Genomic DNA, 15919 nt, shown 5'->3' with positions numbered 1-15919 from the left:
TCGCTATGTGGCAATCTGCCGTCCCCTGTGCTATGCCCTCATCGTGATCTGGAGGCTGCGCCTCACCCTTGCCACGGTTTTGTGGGCTTTGGTGTTTGTATTTGGTACACTGCAAGCCTCTCTGGCTTTACACCTGCCTTTCTGTGGCCCCTGCGAGGTTGTCCACTTCTCCTGTGAAATTCTTGCTGTCTCAAAGCTGGCCTGCCCTGCCGCTCCTGCCAATAAAGTCCTGATCTTTGCTGTTTGTGTGTGCTTCTTCCTCTTCCCTTTAGCCCTAATCCCGATTTGCTCCCTGGACAGCCTGGCCACCGATCTGCGCATCTGCTCTGTGCCAGGATGGCACGAAACCACCTCCACCTGTGGCTCCCACCCGACCGTGGTGGGTGTCTTTTATGGAAACGCCATCTTCGTGTACGCGGGGCCCGGGAGCGGTAACTCCTCTGGGAGGGAGAAAGTTCTTTCCCTTTTCTACAGTCTCGTCAGCCCCAGTTTGAACCCCGTCATTGACAGTCGGAGGAACAAGCAGGTGAAGGAAGCCTTGCTGAAGCTTCAGAGAAGGAAGAGGGTCTTTCATTCCCTCTAGCTGGCGCTCTAGGCTTTCACCTGTCTCCTGTCTTTCTGCTCTTTCTTCTTGAGCTCTTGCAGTATTTCTCACGGAATGTTAAGTGGTTAAAAGTGTCCTCGTTTCAGCTTGGATAGAGTTAACTGTCTTCCTAGTAGCTGGTACACTGCTATGTTTTGAGTTCAGTATGCAAAGAACCTTGATAACACTGATGTTTGCAGTTGTTGCCGAGGAGTGTTTAGATAAAGTCAAGGATTTTTCAGCTTCTCATGCCCAGCCAGCGAGAAAGCTGGAGGGGCAGAAGAAGTTGGCACAGGACACAGCCAGGGCACCTGACCCAAACTGGCCAACAGGGTATTCCATACCATGCGACATCCCATCTAGTATAGGAACTGGGGAGTGGGGGGGAAATCGCTGCTCGGGGACTAGCTGGGTGTGAATGGTGGGTGGTGAGCGATTGCACTGCGCATCATTTGTACATTCCGATCCTTTTATTATTGCTGTTGTCATTTTATTAGTATTATCATTATTAGTTTCTTCCTTTCTGTTCTATTAAACCGTGCTTATCTCAACCCACGAGTTTTACTTCTTTTTCCAGATTTTCTCCCCCATCCCACTGGGTGGGGGGGGAGTGAGTGAGCGGCTGGGTGGTGCTTAGTTGCTGGCTGGGGTTAAACCACGACAGAGACAGAGTCACAGCAGCACAGAATGGATGCTGAAAGAGACCTCTAGAGATCATCCAGCCCACCTCGGCTGCTCGAGCAGGGCCAGCTGCAGCAGGCTGTGAGTCTGCTTCTCGAAGGTTCTATTGGCTGCGTTGCTCCCAGGTTGTGGAGCTCGCATGGGAAATGGGCAATGAAGAGGGATGAAGTTTCCAGGCACTTTCTGGCCGGTGCAGTGATTTTTTATTTTTTTTTCCCTTCTGATTTTTTCTCCCCACTTCCTGGTCTTGCGGCTGCCCAAGGCACAGCCAGACAAGCGGAGGAGGGTCCGTGCCTGGCCTGCAGCTCCCTCCCTCGCCATTCTTGGGGTGATTTGGGGTTATGTTGCTGTGTCAGTGAGGCAAAGCTGGGCTCTTGGGGGCTGAGGTCAGTGGGACCCGAGGAAGGCCGTGATGGTCTTGAGGCTTTGAAGGGCTGTGCACCGAGCCCTGTCCCCGCTGGAGGGGACGCTGGTGGTGTTCAAGACGAAGGCCTTGCAGCCCTTGTTGTCGTGTGTGCCCGTGTCCCCCCCGGCCCCCAAGGTCTGTTGTTGTCGCAGGGGCACTGTGCTGCTTTCTGCGTGGGGCCGTGTCCGTGAGTCCTGCAGGGACCTGTCTGTCCTGGCTTCCCCACCAAAGGGCTGCTGCCCCTGGGGAAGGGGACAGGGAAGTTGTTCCCGTTCCCACCCCCCCACCATCGCCTGCCCAGCTGGTGGAGACTGGGCCCTGGTGGTGGCTGGGTTCCCCTCGTGGCTTGCTGGCTCAGATTTGGGGCTCAGTGGGGCTTTTGCACCTCTTGGGGGCTGTTTCTTGGTGTCCCCTGTGCTCCCTCCCCGTCCCACACAGGCACCGAGCAGTTCTGGAGAAGGAGCTTTTAATTAAAAAGACAAGAGAAAAGGTCCCATCCAAGCTGGTCTAACCCCTCCCTAGCCACCCCCGCCCACCCCCCCTGCCATATACCCCACCCCTCCTCTCCCACCCCCCCCACTCCCCCCATCTCCATCCCTCTCACCCCTGTCTAATCCCCACCCCCACACACACCCTCACGTTGGCTGCCAGAGCCCTGCGCTTGCTGGGTGCCATTGGCAAGGAGCTCTGCGCCTGCCTCTTCCTCCGCTTGCCGGCCGTGGCAGGTGGGGACGGTGGCAGGTCCATCCCCGCACCCTGCCATGGCTCCTGGGGCTCCATCCCGCCGCCGTTGACTAGTTTGAGGCTCAGCATGGCGTCGCTGAGCTCGGGGATGCAGTAGTCGGGGGTGAGCATCTCCTCAGGCAGCGAGAGCGAGCTGAAGTCGTGGTCGGGGGTGTCTGTGCTGGTGCCAGCAGCATCCTCGGGCACGGAACCTCTGCTGGGAGCATCCTGGCTGACCCCCACTCTATCCAGGGCGCAACCGAAGAGCCTTAGGGCCTCTTCCAGGAGCATCTCCTCGGACACTGCAAGGTCGCCTGCAGTGTCCCCAAGGGCTTCGTTGTTGGCGGCAGCGCAGGGGCTGGTGTGGACATCGCTGCCCGGGGGTGCCCCCACAGGGGTGGCCGTGCTGGCGATGTTGATCTGTGCCAGCTGCCCCTTGATGTGCTGGTAGCCAGGGATGGACACTGGCAGCTCCAGAGGGTCTGGGGCCACCCCACTCCTCTGGTTTTTGTAGGGTGTGAGGTATCGTGGTTGGCCCTGGGGGGCCCCGCAGCCCCCGGGACCCCACAGGGCAGCACCCGGCAGAGAAGCGGCGCCTTGGCTGAGCGTGGCGGTGGCCGGTGGAGGCAGGTCGGTGGTTGTCCACTGGATGCGGAAGACCCAGGGGTCGAAGAGGCAGCCACATGGAGCCCTCTGCAGACCTGTGTGGGTGAGGGGGAGCTGTGCTGGGCCGGGGGAACTGTCCAGGGGCACCCGCCGAGCCGGCCCCGTTGGCCGACATCCCCCAGCTCTGGGCCAGGGGCGTGGGGAGCTTGTGGCCGGGGTGATCCCCACGGGGTGAGCCGCTGTGCCGGTGGGACAGGGTTGCAAATCGGGGAGGAGACTGGCATCTAGGAGGTGAAAGGGGAGAGGTGGCCCCAAATATTTGGGGAATTCTCTGCAGATGGGCTTTACTGGGCACGCGCTGCCCGGGCGAGGGCAAGGATGCTCACCGGGGCTTGCTGAACCCCCATGCGAAAAGTGCCGGGGGAACGGGTGTGATGGGGATGGCGAAGGGGCCAGAGCAGACTGGGGTGCCATACCTGCTGGTGGTGCCTGGGGGGCCCAGGCTGCAGGGAAGGGCTGCTCCCGTGCGGGCAGGCGGCATAGGTTGGCTGAGCCTGAGAGAATGAGACAGGAGCGATGGCCGGCGGTCACCTCTGCTCTTGTCCTCCAAGAGCATCCCTGGGCTGCAGGGGTTGGGGTCGGTCCCTACCTCAAGGGTAGAAAGTTTTGGGGAGCACGAATGGCTGGAAAAGCTGGAGCGCTGGGGGGCCCCAGGGCCCAGGCAGTGGGAGCTGCGTTGGTGGCCGTGCCATGGTCCCTTCTGGCTGTTAGCTGCCAAGGACTCTTTGGCGTCTCCCCGGAAGGAATGCGGGGGCTCCCTGTGTTCCGCCCCACCCCCAAGAGCCTCCCCAGCTCCTCCTGGGGAGGGAAAGAGTTAAGGGAGGCTGGGGTGGCCCCGGGGCCTACAGGCGGCTCTCGGGGTCTGCGGGTGCAAATGCTCTTGGCTTTCAACAGTATTTTTCCGGTGGGGGAAGAAGAACAAGTTGATTCAGCCGAGCCGAGTGGGCACCAAGCTGCAGCCACAGCCTCCTTGCGCCAGATGGCAAATGCGTTTGTGACCGTTGCCCGCGCTTCTGTTCACTGCGTTGACCGGAGCGAGGCAGAAATAGGAAAAAGGACGTCGAGGGCATGAAGGAAGGTCATGCAGTGTTGCTCGGTGGCACGCTTTCCCCCAGCCCTCGCTCCAGTAGTGCTGTCAGGTCTTTCAGTCTCCTGCTGGGAAAAGCAGCAGCTCTGGATCCCCCTGGGAGGGGGTGGCCCTTTCCCTGGGTGCGTGACACCCCGGAGGAGACAGTACCCGCTGCCGCGTGCTCCCAGAAAAGGACTGGATTCTGCCCAACGTCCGGTGTCGGGGCGCTGGGGCTGTTTGCGCTCTACGGGATCCCAGGGATGGGGTTAGTACATCCCCTCCTTGTGCTTGGAGGATTCGGCGCTAGCAAGGACACCCCAAGGGTACCAAGGACACAGGCCTCTCGCTCCCGCTGTGTGAACAGTGTGTGGCCTGGGGGAGTCGGGACAACTGCCGTGAACCGGAAGCCAAAGATCTCTCCTGGCCTGTATCCTGGTAATCAAAGAGATTGCGCTCTGTTCGTGAGGCACCTCTGGCTGCAAGATTGTGCAAGGCCATGTGCTGCGTAACTTGTGGCAGGGACCGATGCTGGGGGCATGAAGGCAAGCGCGCTTCTAAAAGCATAAAACTCCGTTTCATTTCAGAGCGCAGCTGAGCCACCCCGCTCCTCAAGACTCTGCCATCTGCACCGCTGTGGCTGGGACCGGGCAGTGCTGCACATCCCAAAGGCCACCAAGTCACACCCGTGTCCCTGCTGCTTTGCCGGGAGCTTCTGCGATGCGAGCGATGTTCTGGGGGCTGATCTCTTGGACTACAGCTACCCCGTCCCTGACCGGCAGCTGGCCAGGAGGGTTGTGTCCAGGGTGGAATTCCACCTCTCTGACAAGAACCTGGCCAAGGATGCTTTCCTCCTGAAACATGTCCAGAAGAACAAGATGGGCTTTGTCAGCATCAAACTGCTGACGTCCTTGAAGAAGGTAGGCAGCGCGTTGCGTTGGCCAGCCGAGGTGGGAAGTGGCCTCCATGTGGAAGACGCCTGGATGTCTGGGTGTCTGGGTGTGCTCTGGCTGTCTGCCATGGCCAAAACACTGCTGTGTTATCAACAGCTTTCTAGCTACCAGTACAGAGCACAGCACTACGAGGGCTGCTGTGGGGTAAAGGAACTCCAACTCAGCCAGATCCAATACAGAAGGAAAGTGGAGAAACAACAGAGGGAACAGCCCAGGGACACAGAGCCCCAGGTCTCATCTGGCCGCTCCTGTGACGATACGGTGTATGCAAAATCAAATACCTGAAGTGCTCCCTTAGATGCAGTTTACAGCCAGGGGACAAGAAGGTGGCAGTTCTGCATTTTGCAGCTCCCAGGCTGATGGCAGAGCCAAAGCAAAAAAAACAAACCCCAAACCAAACCAACCAAGAGAGGTAAAACTGGAGCGCAGGGAGCAAATGCTTTTCTTTCACCTTAGGCCAACTGCTTGGACGCTCTCTATGCTGCCCTGCCGCAGAGGGCATCCCTCTCGTACCAGTAAGAGACATAAGAGTGAATTAAAGCCAGGACCCCAAACCAGACCAAAAACCCGGTTGTGATCAAGAAGAAAGTGGAGAATGCATCAAATATAACAGAAAATTATTTTGGACATTCCCAGTTTACATTTGAAAAAAAGAGAAAAAAAAAAGAGGAGGAATTAGGTATTAAAAGAAGAGCACTGAATGATAAAGCCATAGCAGTCCCTCTACCACTACAAACCCACACCCCCACACGCACGTACTCACACAGACTGAACACCACCAAACTCCCCTTGACTGTGACGTTCACCTCAGCTTGCTGGTCTAGAGATACTGAATGCCTGAAGCACACCAAGGATAACTGAAAACATCCGCATGGCTTTAATGGGAATCCTCCAACTGAAACAAAGCACTTTCTCCCTCTGTCTGTGTTGGCACATCCCCGAGTCACGCTCTCACTCCTCTCCTTCAAAGTCAAGATTCCTAAACGTGAAAAGCGGGAGTGGGGAAAGGCGAAGGGAAGAGAAAAAGAGGGAGAGCATCATCAGTGGAAGACCTGCCAGCTGCTGCTGATTCAGCCCTGTTTGGGGGACCACCCCAGCAGAGAGGAGCTGGTTTGCATGCCACGGTCCTCACTGCCTGTTCCCAGGGACAGGCCGTTTGCTCAGCCTTGCCGGCCAAAGCGTGGGAAAAGCGTAGGTGTGCGCTGTCGCTTGCTGAGGAGCACGGTCACGATCACATGCAATCCTTTACCTTTTTCCTCCCTGGATTCAAAGGGTTTCTGTCTTCAAAGTGAGAGCCTTCCATATGGTCGTTTGTGACATTTCATCCAGGATAACAATCTCAGAAGGATCAGTCCTGCAATAAATATTTTACATAGCAATCCGTGATTATGGGAACTGATGCCACCAAGGGCATTAGCATCAGCAAGAGGAACAGCGGAGCCCCGAGAATCAAAGCTCCGCATAAGCGTGGGAGGTTTTGCTGGATGAGGAGTTTTGGGAGGCAAGCCGGGGAGCTGCAGAGCAACAGCTCTGTGCAAAGGCTCTTGCTGGGGCTTAGCCCCGGTCCGGGTTCCTAAGCCACTGCTGGTACAGATCACGCCTGCAACTCCTCATGTGTTAAGTATGAGGATCTCCAGCTACCGTAAAAGCACCGATGAGGCAAGGTCTGGGGATCAAACGCGAGTGCTGCAGCCACTCTGCTTGCGGTCAGAGCCTTGCAATCACTTCCTGCAGCCCTGCCCCCGAATTCGATTTTCCCACCAAGCTGCCTGCTGGTTTCTGTGGGATGCCCCACAAAGAGGCAAGTGGAGAAAACTCTGCCAAACACCATCAAGCTAATCTTGCCGGGGGTCCTGGCGCTTGGTGGGGCTTTACCCGTCACTGCTTTGCTTTGGGATATCCACGTTACTGGTCTTCCCCACGTTCAGCTGAACTGAACTTGCAGCAGCAGCAGCTTCCATGGCCCTCCTGGACTCCTGATGTAAAAAAGGGACAAATCACGTTCTCTGTCTTTGATCAAAGTGGAGATAAGCTGAATGCCCAGCACAAACTTAGCAGTCTGCCCTCCGCTTCTGCCCCTCGGCAGCTATAGGTATTAGTGCAGCAGGGGAGAAACCGTTCACTCCAAAGATTTCGGGGCAGGGGGACTGTGTGTTCAAAACATGATTATGAGCAAGTCTTGCCAGCAGCAGCAGCCGCAGCAGCATCTAATAATAATCATCATAATGATAATGACCTTTGTGAAAAACGACTCGTTTTAAAAATTACACCTGTATTCAAGCGTTCAGCTCACTGCTACTTGAGGAAACAAAGGTTACAAAAGTTACAGGCTATTGGGATCTATTTCGATTGAGTGCTGATCTTGCCCCAACATTTCCAGACAAGCTGTAAGAGAAACAGGCAATCTCACAGACACACGGAGATGTCCAGCCCCGAGGACACAGCAAGCCTTACCTCTTCTTCTTCTCCAGCTTCATTTCTGGCATCGTCCAACTTCTTCTTCCTTTCTGGCATAAGGTCATCCAGAAAGCTGAGCTCTCGCTTTGAGAAGCAGAAATCCATCGCTTTCCGGACAAATACGAGAGCCAAAACCTTCACGAATAAGAGGGAAGATGCGGTGAGCTCAGAGACGATGCCACCTCTCACAACAACGCTGCAAACACCCCGCTGCCGAGCGGTGGCAGCTCTTACCATCATGGGAAAGATGATGGCGGCACGGGACACCTTGATGGTCCAGAGCAGGACGAGGCAGGTCAGCTGGATCGCCGTGAAGAAATGCACCTTTCGCAAGGGCACGTGCCGCAGGTAGATGAAATCCGGCTGGTGTTTCGCTGGCATCCAAAACAGCTTCAAGCGATCAAAGAACTGCGAAATAAAAGGGAAAGGTTGCCACCTTGGGACTGCGGCAAGTTGCTGGCCCTCTCGAGACGTGGAGGCACTTTGCAGCATCTCGCTTGCCGTCAGAACTCCTGGATCCCACCGCATTCCTCCTGGGAGCAGCACCCATTTTCCCTTCGCTCCATCTAGCAACCGGCTTGCCCCTGAGAGCTGCCCACCAAACGGCAACTATTCCATGCCATTCCATTATTAGCATTTCTCGGCCCACTGAATCCCCCCGCGAGGATTTCCACCAGTGGTAGAAACTGCCTTCCCTTTGCACCAAATTCCCCCGCTTTTCACGTAACCAAACACTGACCTGCCCTAAACCCTGCAACAGAGAGCGCTGAACTTGCCTGGTCCTCCCAGCCCTATCTACCTCCTGTGCCTCCACCAATCTCTTTCTTACACAAAAGAGTTTCATTGCTTGCTCTGCGAGAAGTTTTTCCCATGCCACTGCTTTTTTCCCTGCTGCTACAGAGACAAAATACCAGGGAGCCGACATGCTGCACGCTGTAAAAGAGTCCGTACCTGAATTCTTCTGAGCGATGACACACCCATGTAGAGAAAGACGCCATAAAGCACAGGCATTGGTATAAACGGGGGGGGGGGGGGGAAGAAAAAAAAAGAAAGAATGCAATCGTTTCTTTTTCTGTATTGCATTTTCAGTATTACCACCCTCTTCCACAGGCACTGCCTAAAATTGCTTGAAGCTTTCCAGCTTCCATTCAGGCTTAGAGATGGGTCAGATATTAACCATTGTTTTGCCATTTTGTGCGCACGAGTGAGCTAAGGCTCTGCTTTAGGCTGAACTTGGGAGTTATCTCTCCTCAGAATAATCCTATTTTCCAGAAAGGTTGGAGGAAAATAGGCGATTTCACCCGTGCTACCCTATGCCGCATTCTCTGGCGGTAGAAGAAACACTTCTGCCTATTCTTGGGGCAACAGGCAAAGGCCACAGGCCTCCTTTTAGCCTAGAGACGAGATTACTTTGTGGGAGGAACGTGCAAGGAAGCCCACAGGGATGACCTCAGTGTGTTTAGCTCCTGGGAACGGCTGCTCCGCGGCATTTGGGGAGCAAATTGCAGCCACTAAAGGGCTGCCTGTTTGAAACAGAGCAGATGTGCTCGTCTGAATATGCTCAACTGTAACCCATAAACATGGGTGGGCCTGAAAGACACCCAAAAATTCAAGCAGTTGCGTTGCTTGCTCGCCTCGAGCACACCAAATGGGGGCCTGAAGGGCTGCAAAACCTAACCGAGGCTGGTTCCCACCGTTGGTCAAGCCCCAAGGGTTGGGACCACCTCCTCCTCCTCCGCTCCACAACTAACTACTCAGGCCTGCAGAGAGGGGACTGTTTTTCTGTAACCTCCAACAAGCTCACGGTTGTTGGGTGGTTTGCATTTTCCTCTCACCTTTAACACGGAAGTGAAGAAGACAGAGCAGCCCATGAGCACAAAGATCAGCAAGCCAGTGACTCTCTGCTCTCGTATCCCCAGAAACTTGGGTTGTTCTCCTGGAGCTGAGCAGTCAGACTCTACTTTGAGGCTATTCACGTGGGTGATGGACAGGACGGTCACAGCCACAAACCAGGGCAGCCCCATCACAGAGCACACCCCGAGCATCACGGCCACCACAAAAAGGTCCAGGTGGTACCCGCATCCTTTCTGCAGGCAGGAAAACAAGAAACAGAGCATCCCATAGCACAAGAGCAAGGATAACATCGCAAGTCAGACTCAAACCCTGCTCGAGCACAAGTCAACTTCTTCAGAATTCAAAACAAGAAATGGAAACAAGCAAGGGTGTATGCAGGCTTTGCACAAGCACCTGGCATGAAAATCTGGCAGGAGTTCAGACACAATGGATATGCAGAGCTTGTGCATTAAATACTTCTCCAAAAAACAACAAGCCACAACCCAAAAGCACCAAACCATTTTTTCCACTCACAAAGAAAACTGTACCACTTGCAAGGAAGGTGTGACTCTGAGTTATCCCTGGCAGCACATCAAAACAATTCATTCCCCACACCTGCTGCTGCTGCCATTTTAAAACAAAAACGCAGTTCTCTATTGCTCCAAGATTAATTTGCTCCTCCAAAAGGTTGCTCATCTGAACTGCCCTGTCACTTGCTCCCTGCATCATCGTTAATCCAGGAGAGCATCCTGCCACGCAGCCTGACCTTGTCCCAAACCAATGCCTTCAGAAAGCATCGGGAATAAGAGCTTCCCCCCAGACCTGCAGCCCAGAAGGGGCTGGAGTCATCTCTCGCAGGCCCTTACCTTCAGCTTGTGCTCCTTCCTGTTCACAATAACGGCACTGATCTGCTGGTCCATGAATATCAAGATGGTGCAGAGCAGAGCTGGGACGAGCGCAGCCAACACCGTCCACCAAGGGTTGGGTCCTATGGGGTTGATGAACCACCCGCGATCGTCTCTGGTAGGCTGCAACAAAGCCCACACATCAGCATTGTCTCCCAGCCCAGGCACTCCACTGGCTTTCATTTTCCCCTCCCTCCTTGCGTCAGAGCACCTCCCAGCCCTGGCTTCATGTCCCCCTCTCCCGGGGGCTTCAGCAGTGCCAGTCTCCTCCTTGCAAGCAGCTCTAGATACTTCCCCTGTAGGTATCTAGTTTTGGGGCCATCTTCTCGTTTCCAGGAGGAAGCAAGGCACTTGGAGGTGGAAGAGGAGATGGTCACACCACCAGCATCTCCTCCAGACTCAGCCCTGCCCTGCCCCGGCATCACCTTGTGGCACCCCCACGTGCCAAAACACCCCGTTACCTTGAACGCATGGGGGACCTGGAGCTTCGGCGATGGGATCCCAACCACAAAGTCAAGGAGCACCATGATGACGATGGTGAGGAAAACAGCAAAGTCGCTCACTGTGGACCGTACCTGGGGCGAGAAACCAGAGGTGAGAGGGGCATGGCAAACAGGGCCGTAAGGTGAGATGCAAGAGTTGCAGACATCCACAACATTAAGGCTGCTTAACCAAATCCCACCACCCCTCTGAGCACATGCAGCCTGATCCCTTGCTTAGATACTGCTGCTGTGTTTGTCCCTGTGAGATCTGGGGTCAGACAATAAAAAAAAGCTTAACTAGGCCAACAAGGGTTGGTTTAAGTCAAAATCTAAAAATAATAATAATAATATTAAAAATAAGAAAACACATGTCTGCCACTACAGCTACACTCACAGCTACAATGGCAACAAGGCACTGAGGCATCCTTTAGTCCTCAAAAGGAAGCTCCTCATTCGAATCTACTTTCCACTCGAGCACATAATGCGCAGAAGGTAGGGGAAAAAAAACAAACCGAAAACCCCAACCCCCAAAACTTTGGGAAACCTGACTTCCTACTACCTGAGGAGAAGAAAAAAAATAAAAAAAAATCAAACCCCAAAAATCTTCAATCTGGGGCAGGTCACGAGGCAGGTGGGAAACGCTACGATGATTTTGCACTCATGGAAATGAGTGTGGGACATCCAAGCTCTTGGAGAGCTTGGCCTGCAAGGCCAACATTTCCCAGCTTGACCAAGGCAGGGCAAATACTGCTTAGTGCTCCAGGAAAGCCATTTTGGGAAACGAGTGCGGAGATGGACACTGGCCACCTCCTTCTACTTACTCTGGTTGGAAAGCAGCGGCTGGTTTTAAACTTCTTCAAGAAGCTTGACAGGGCAAAGGTGGCGAAGAAGAGGATGCAGCACCAGAAGAATACATCAGGGGTGTAGGGGCCGTCGCGTCCACAGGCAGGTCCTTGAAACTCCCCACGCAAATACTGACATTTCTGGAGAAACAGAGCGTCAGGACACAAAGGCAGTGCACGTGCGGCAGGGAAACCTCGCATAGCTAGGGGGTTTTGAGGATCTTGGTCCAAGATCCACGACCCTGTAACTGCTCCTGCCAATGGAGATTTATATTTAATGAGCAGCAGCAGCTGAACAAGTGACACATCGAACTACACAGCGGAGAAATGAGATGTGAGGAGACACCATATGCTAGTAACACATTACAAGAAACACTCATCCAGGTGACACTCTTCCATCAGTTGCTTGCATTCATAGCACTGTGTTTCCTTAACTGCATCTGGCTTCAGTCCTGACATCTTCCCGCAAAAAACAACATGCCAGGCTCTCCCAACCCTGTGAAGAAAACCTCATCAGCTTTCCTAACTAAAAAGTAATTCTTTTAAAAATTATTTTTAAACCTGAAAAGGACTAGGATTCACAGGACTAGCATCATTACATTCACTTCACGGTCCTCCTCAAAATGGGAGAACAAAAGATAATTGACATGACAAACGCCACAGTTACAGACGTTCCTTCCTGGGGGTGCAGTTCGCACACCTAGGAGCTCATGCATGCACGAATGGGTGATGCCAGGCAGCAGCCTTCTTACGTGCCTCTGACCTCAGGAAGAAACAGGTAACATGAATACTTTTACTCCATTTGCATCCTGAGGACCAGAGATGAAGCCCAAGATTTGCCTAGATGACACAGTCAGTTCCTTTAAGGGATGAAATTGTTCGTTTGAGTTTGGCTTCAAGGACTCCCACAGCTGGCGATTAACTAAGAGGTATGCTACAGCGAGGAGCCCGACACACAGACTGCAGGACAACTCCTCACGCCAGGCCTCTGAGCTTGCAGTTCTCCACAGGGCCCGGTGCTGCCTGAGCAGGTGGATGGACTTCCCAGTTCCAGAAATACAAGCTCGTGAATCAAACCCTCCTCAAGCACGCAGGCAAAACTGGCTGCGCTTTAGCGAAGCAAACCAACAACGAGGCTTCCTTTGTTTGGGTGCCTCCTGTCTGACGATGCTCTGGGCTACTTTCTCTTCCTGGCAGCAACAGGAATAAGTTGCTCTCATACCTACCAGCTTCTGACAGAGAAAGAGGATGATCTCGTTCTTGCCTGCTAGGACCAGGGGTGGCAATAACGCAGTCTGCCGAGACTGGAAGGGGATGCCTTGGAGGCGGAAACACGCGGGTGTTCATTACTCCTGGGCACTCGGAATCACGGGAGGAGATGATGCCGAAGGGCCTGATCCGATTCACAAACTGACGCACCTTAGGACTGAAAAGGCTTCTCCTTCCACTAACTTACTTTTCTCTGCAACAACAGCCTCAGGAGAGTAACTTCTCCGTAACCCTTTACACTACAGCAACTACAATACTTAATCCTAATGTACCTTACAAGAAAACTACTGCGGTCTTCTCTACTAGAGGGCCAAGGCTGCTGCGCCTGTAAGGAGCGCTTTACATTTTATTAACCTTTTGAAACAACGCACTAGCTTTCCTTGCAATCGCATTACGTGGGCTTCCTGGGACTTTATATATGCACGTTCGTTTTCTCTGGCTAAATCTGATTTGGAACGCAGGGGTGGCCATCTGAAAACACTGCAAAACATTCTTTTTACATACATCAGTTCTCTGGTGAAGGCAACAACTGAGGAGGATCTTCAGCTAATGTAAAACTGCGAAGCTCAGAGGAGTCGTACTCCAGCTAAAGATCTGCGCACTACTAGGCAGGAATGTCAAATTAAGCAATGCCCAACAGATACAAGTCATTGGACCTTTTCTTTTACAAGTAGGAAAGAAAGGGTACACAGAAAGATAGTGGTCTGTAGAAAATGGATGTAAATCATCAAGATTTCCAAGGATTACTCGAATCGCTTCCTGGAGAGGCCAAAACAAGAAAGGAAGGAAGAATATTAACAAGATAGCCACAATCCCACCGCCAAGTACAGTTTTCAGGCTTGGGAAAAAAAAATAACATTACAGTTTGCAGGAGTCATGGAAGAGCAGGTTCCAGATATTTTGCTTTTCCTCCTCCCCTTCTTCCCCCTGCTCCCTCCCATCACCTTAGAGCACGCTGCCCTAACAGATTCACAGAAACTGAAGTGAACGAATATCTTAACCCTGAATTAACATAGAAGCAATACTATGGAGAGTGGAGGTGTGCTTTTAAATTTAACAAGTTCTACATTTAAGAAGCCTCCTCCTTGCCAGCACAACACATGCAAGTATTGACCTGTTTCAAAAATAAACATATTCCCCTTTTTCGGAATATTGACCCAATTCAGTTACAAAGGAACTGTAATTCAGCCCCAACAAACTCCTGCTTTATAAACGGGAAACTTTTTCTAGGAATACCTTTTGTTGGGAAGTGGCTTGCTGAAAAAGGACATGGGCCTGTGGAAAAGTTGTGCGAGCAGAGTTCTGTGTGAAAGAATGTCAGTTTGAGCAACAAGACTAGGCCTTGGCTGAAAATAGCTGGCTTTACTGATATTGGGAGGAAAACAACAGCTGGTCTCGCTGTTATCAGGAGAAAGACAGGGACGGTGTGACCTTGGCATAACTTCACAAGTAACTTTTGAAGAAGTTCTCATGAGAAAGTTACTGAACACGCGTAGCTGCCAACCACAAGTGGGTGTGTTTTAGTAATGAATAAACATTAGCAATGTACCAATCATATTAGGACTAGTAGGCATAATTATCGCAAACTGTATAAATATGAGCTATCCGTGCAAATAAAGTTGAATCACTTCTATCACTCATATTGGGTCGACTTATGTGCATTCCTCCGCCGCTCCAACAAATGGCGCCCGAACGGGGAGCGAAGAAAGGGGAATTGGAGCGACGGACACTGAGAAGCACCGGTAGCAGCGACCGGGGGGCAAAAGATTAACCGAACGCTGATCGTCTTGGTTGGTGTGTTAACTCTCGTGCCTGGACCGTCCAAAAGGGGTTCGCCGTCAGTGAGGGCTACTGGAAAAAGGCTGCAAAGACTTTTTAACCGAGGTGCCTTAATCAAGGTAGCACCCAGGAGTATCAAGAAGCCGGCCGGCAATGGATCAAGAGGTAGCCCTAAAATTATTACAGTGCTTTTTAGAAAAGCGGGGAGTAAACTGCATTAAGCAAATTTCGGGGTTAGTCGCGCTGGGTCGCGTTAAGGGATGCTTTAAGAATCCGGATTTATTATTTAAGGAGAGTGAATGGCGTAGATTAGGAGACGTATTATGGGATATGGTAACTGATGATGATAAATCAGCTAAAAAACTAATGAAGCAAGGACAGAAACCTTTCAATTAGTGTGGGTACAGCTTCTGAGCTTAGTACCTGGAATGCTATCGGAACCTCCCTATGGGATGAAATTAGTGACGGGTCTAAAGAAGTTAAAGATCTTGTAACTTTATGGAAATTGATTAAGACAACTCTGTAAGAAATGAAAGCAGATCGTAAAGCGTCTGCGTCTGCTTTTGCTGCTCTCTCTCTCCAACCGCAAGCGAAAGGGAAAAGCGGGGAGAAAAACATAATGCAGCGAGAGAGACTTTTTGGAGCTTGTTCGCCTACTCTCGCGCCCTTGACTTCTGCTCCACTCCCTGGGACTGCCGATATTAATCAGCCATCCGACAGTTCCCAAGCCTCCCTAACCGTACGATTAAAGGAAACCCTACAGAATCAGGGAGTGAGTAAAAATCTGCCTACGAAAACCCAGCCCTCAGATACCACCGTTCAACATGAACAAATTATACCTAGCATACACCCTGATTCAAATAATGCAAACAAGGACTTGGCTACTCTAATAATAGAACAAAAAGAGACAATGTTAGAATTGTTAAAGGAAATGGGGAAAAGAGACGGGGAAACCAACCGCACCCGTGACAGACGCGGAGCCGCCTGTAATAGCCGCTGCAGAAGAAAGGCAGAGACATTGGAGGGGTGTAATAACAGATGCCATTATAGAAGGGACTATGCTCTAAGCATTCCCAGTTATTGCATCAAATGGACAGAAAAAATGGGAGGTGTTTGACTGGAAGGTCATTGAGAAATTAAGGAATGCTGAGAGTCAGTACGGAATCAAATCTGCGTTAACTCACCAAATACTGCAATTCATTTTTTCTGCTGATACGCTGATACCTCAAGATATTAAACAGCTAGCACAGTTGATTTTGACACCCGCCCGAATG

At 52.3% G+C, this 15919-nt stretch overlaps 1 protein-coding gene across 4 annotated transcripts in view; it reads right to left on the bottom strand.

Annotated features, from left to right (window-relative positions):
• Positions 1–5560: 5560 nt before the first annotated feature.
• LOC126037576 (electroneutral sodium bicarbonate exchanger 1-like) overlaps positions 5561–15919 on the bottom strand; it is a 238885-nt gene continuing 228526 nt past the window's right edge. The window contains exons 6-8 of one of the 4 annotated variants that reach the window (XM_049797973.1): positions 7770–7943; positions 7533–7670; positions 6346–6432 (exon numbers count right to left, since the gene is read on the bottom strand). In XM_049797973.1, the coding sequence (XP_049653930.1) occupies positions 6427–6432; positions 7533–7670; positions 7770–7943 (318 nt within the window). In that variant the 3' untranslated portion in view covers positions 6346–6426. Of the gene's footprint in view, positions 6058–6327; positions 6433–7532; positions 7671–7769; positions 7944–15919 lie in introns of those variants that run through there. The other 3 variants (XM_049797968.1, XM_049797972.1, XM_049797969.1) reach the window with 3 other exon arrangements.

This window comes from Accipiter gentilis, chromosome 4, assembly GCF_929443795.1.
Source record: "Accipiter gentilis chromosome 4, bAccGen1.1, whole genome shotgun sequence".
NCBI lineage: Eukaryota > Metazoa > Chordata > Aves > Accipitriformes > Accipitridae > Astur > Astur gentilis.
The sequence above is the reverse complement of the archived record's forward strand: the minus strand, read 5'-3'. Positions and strand labels throughout refer to the sequence as shown.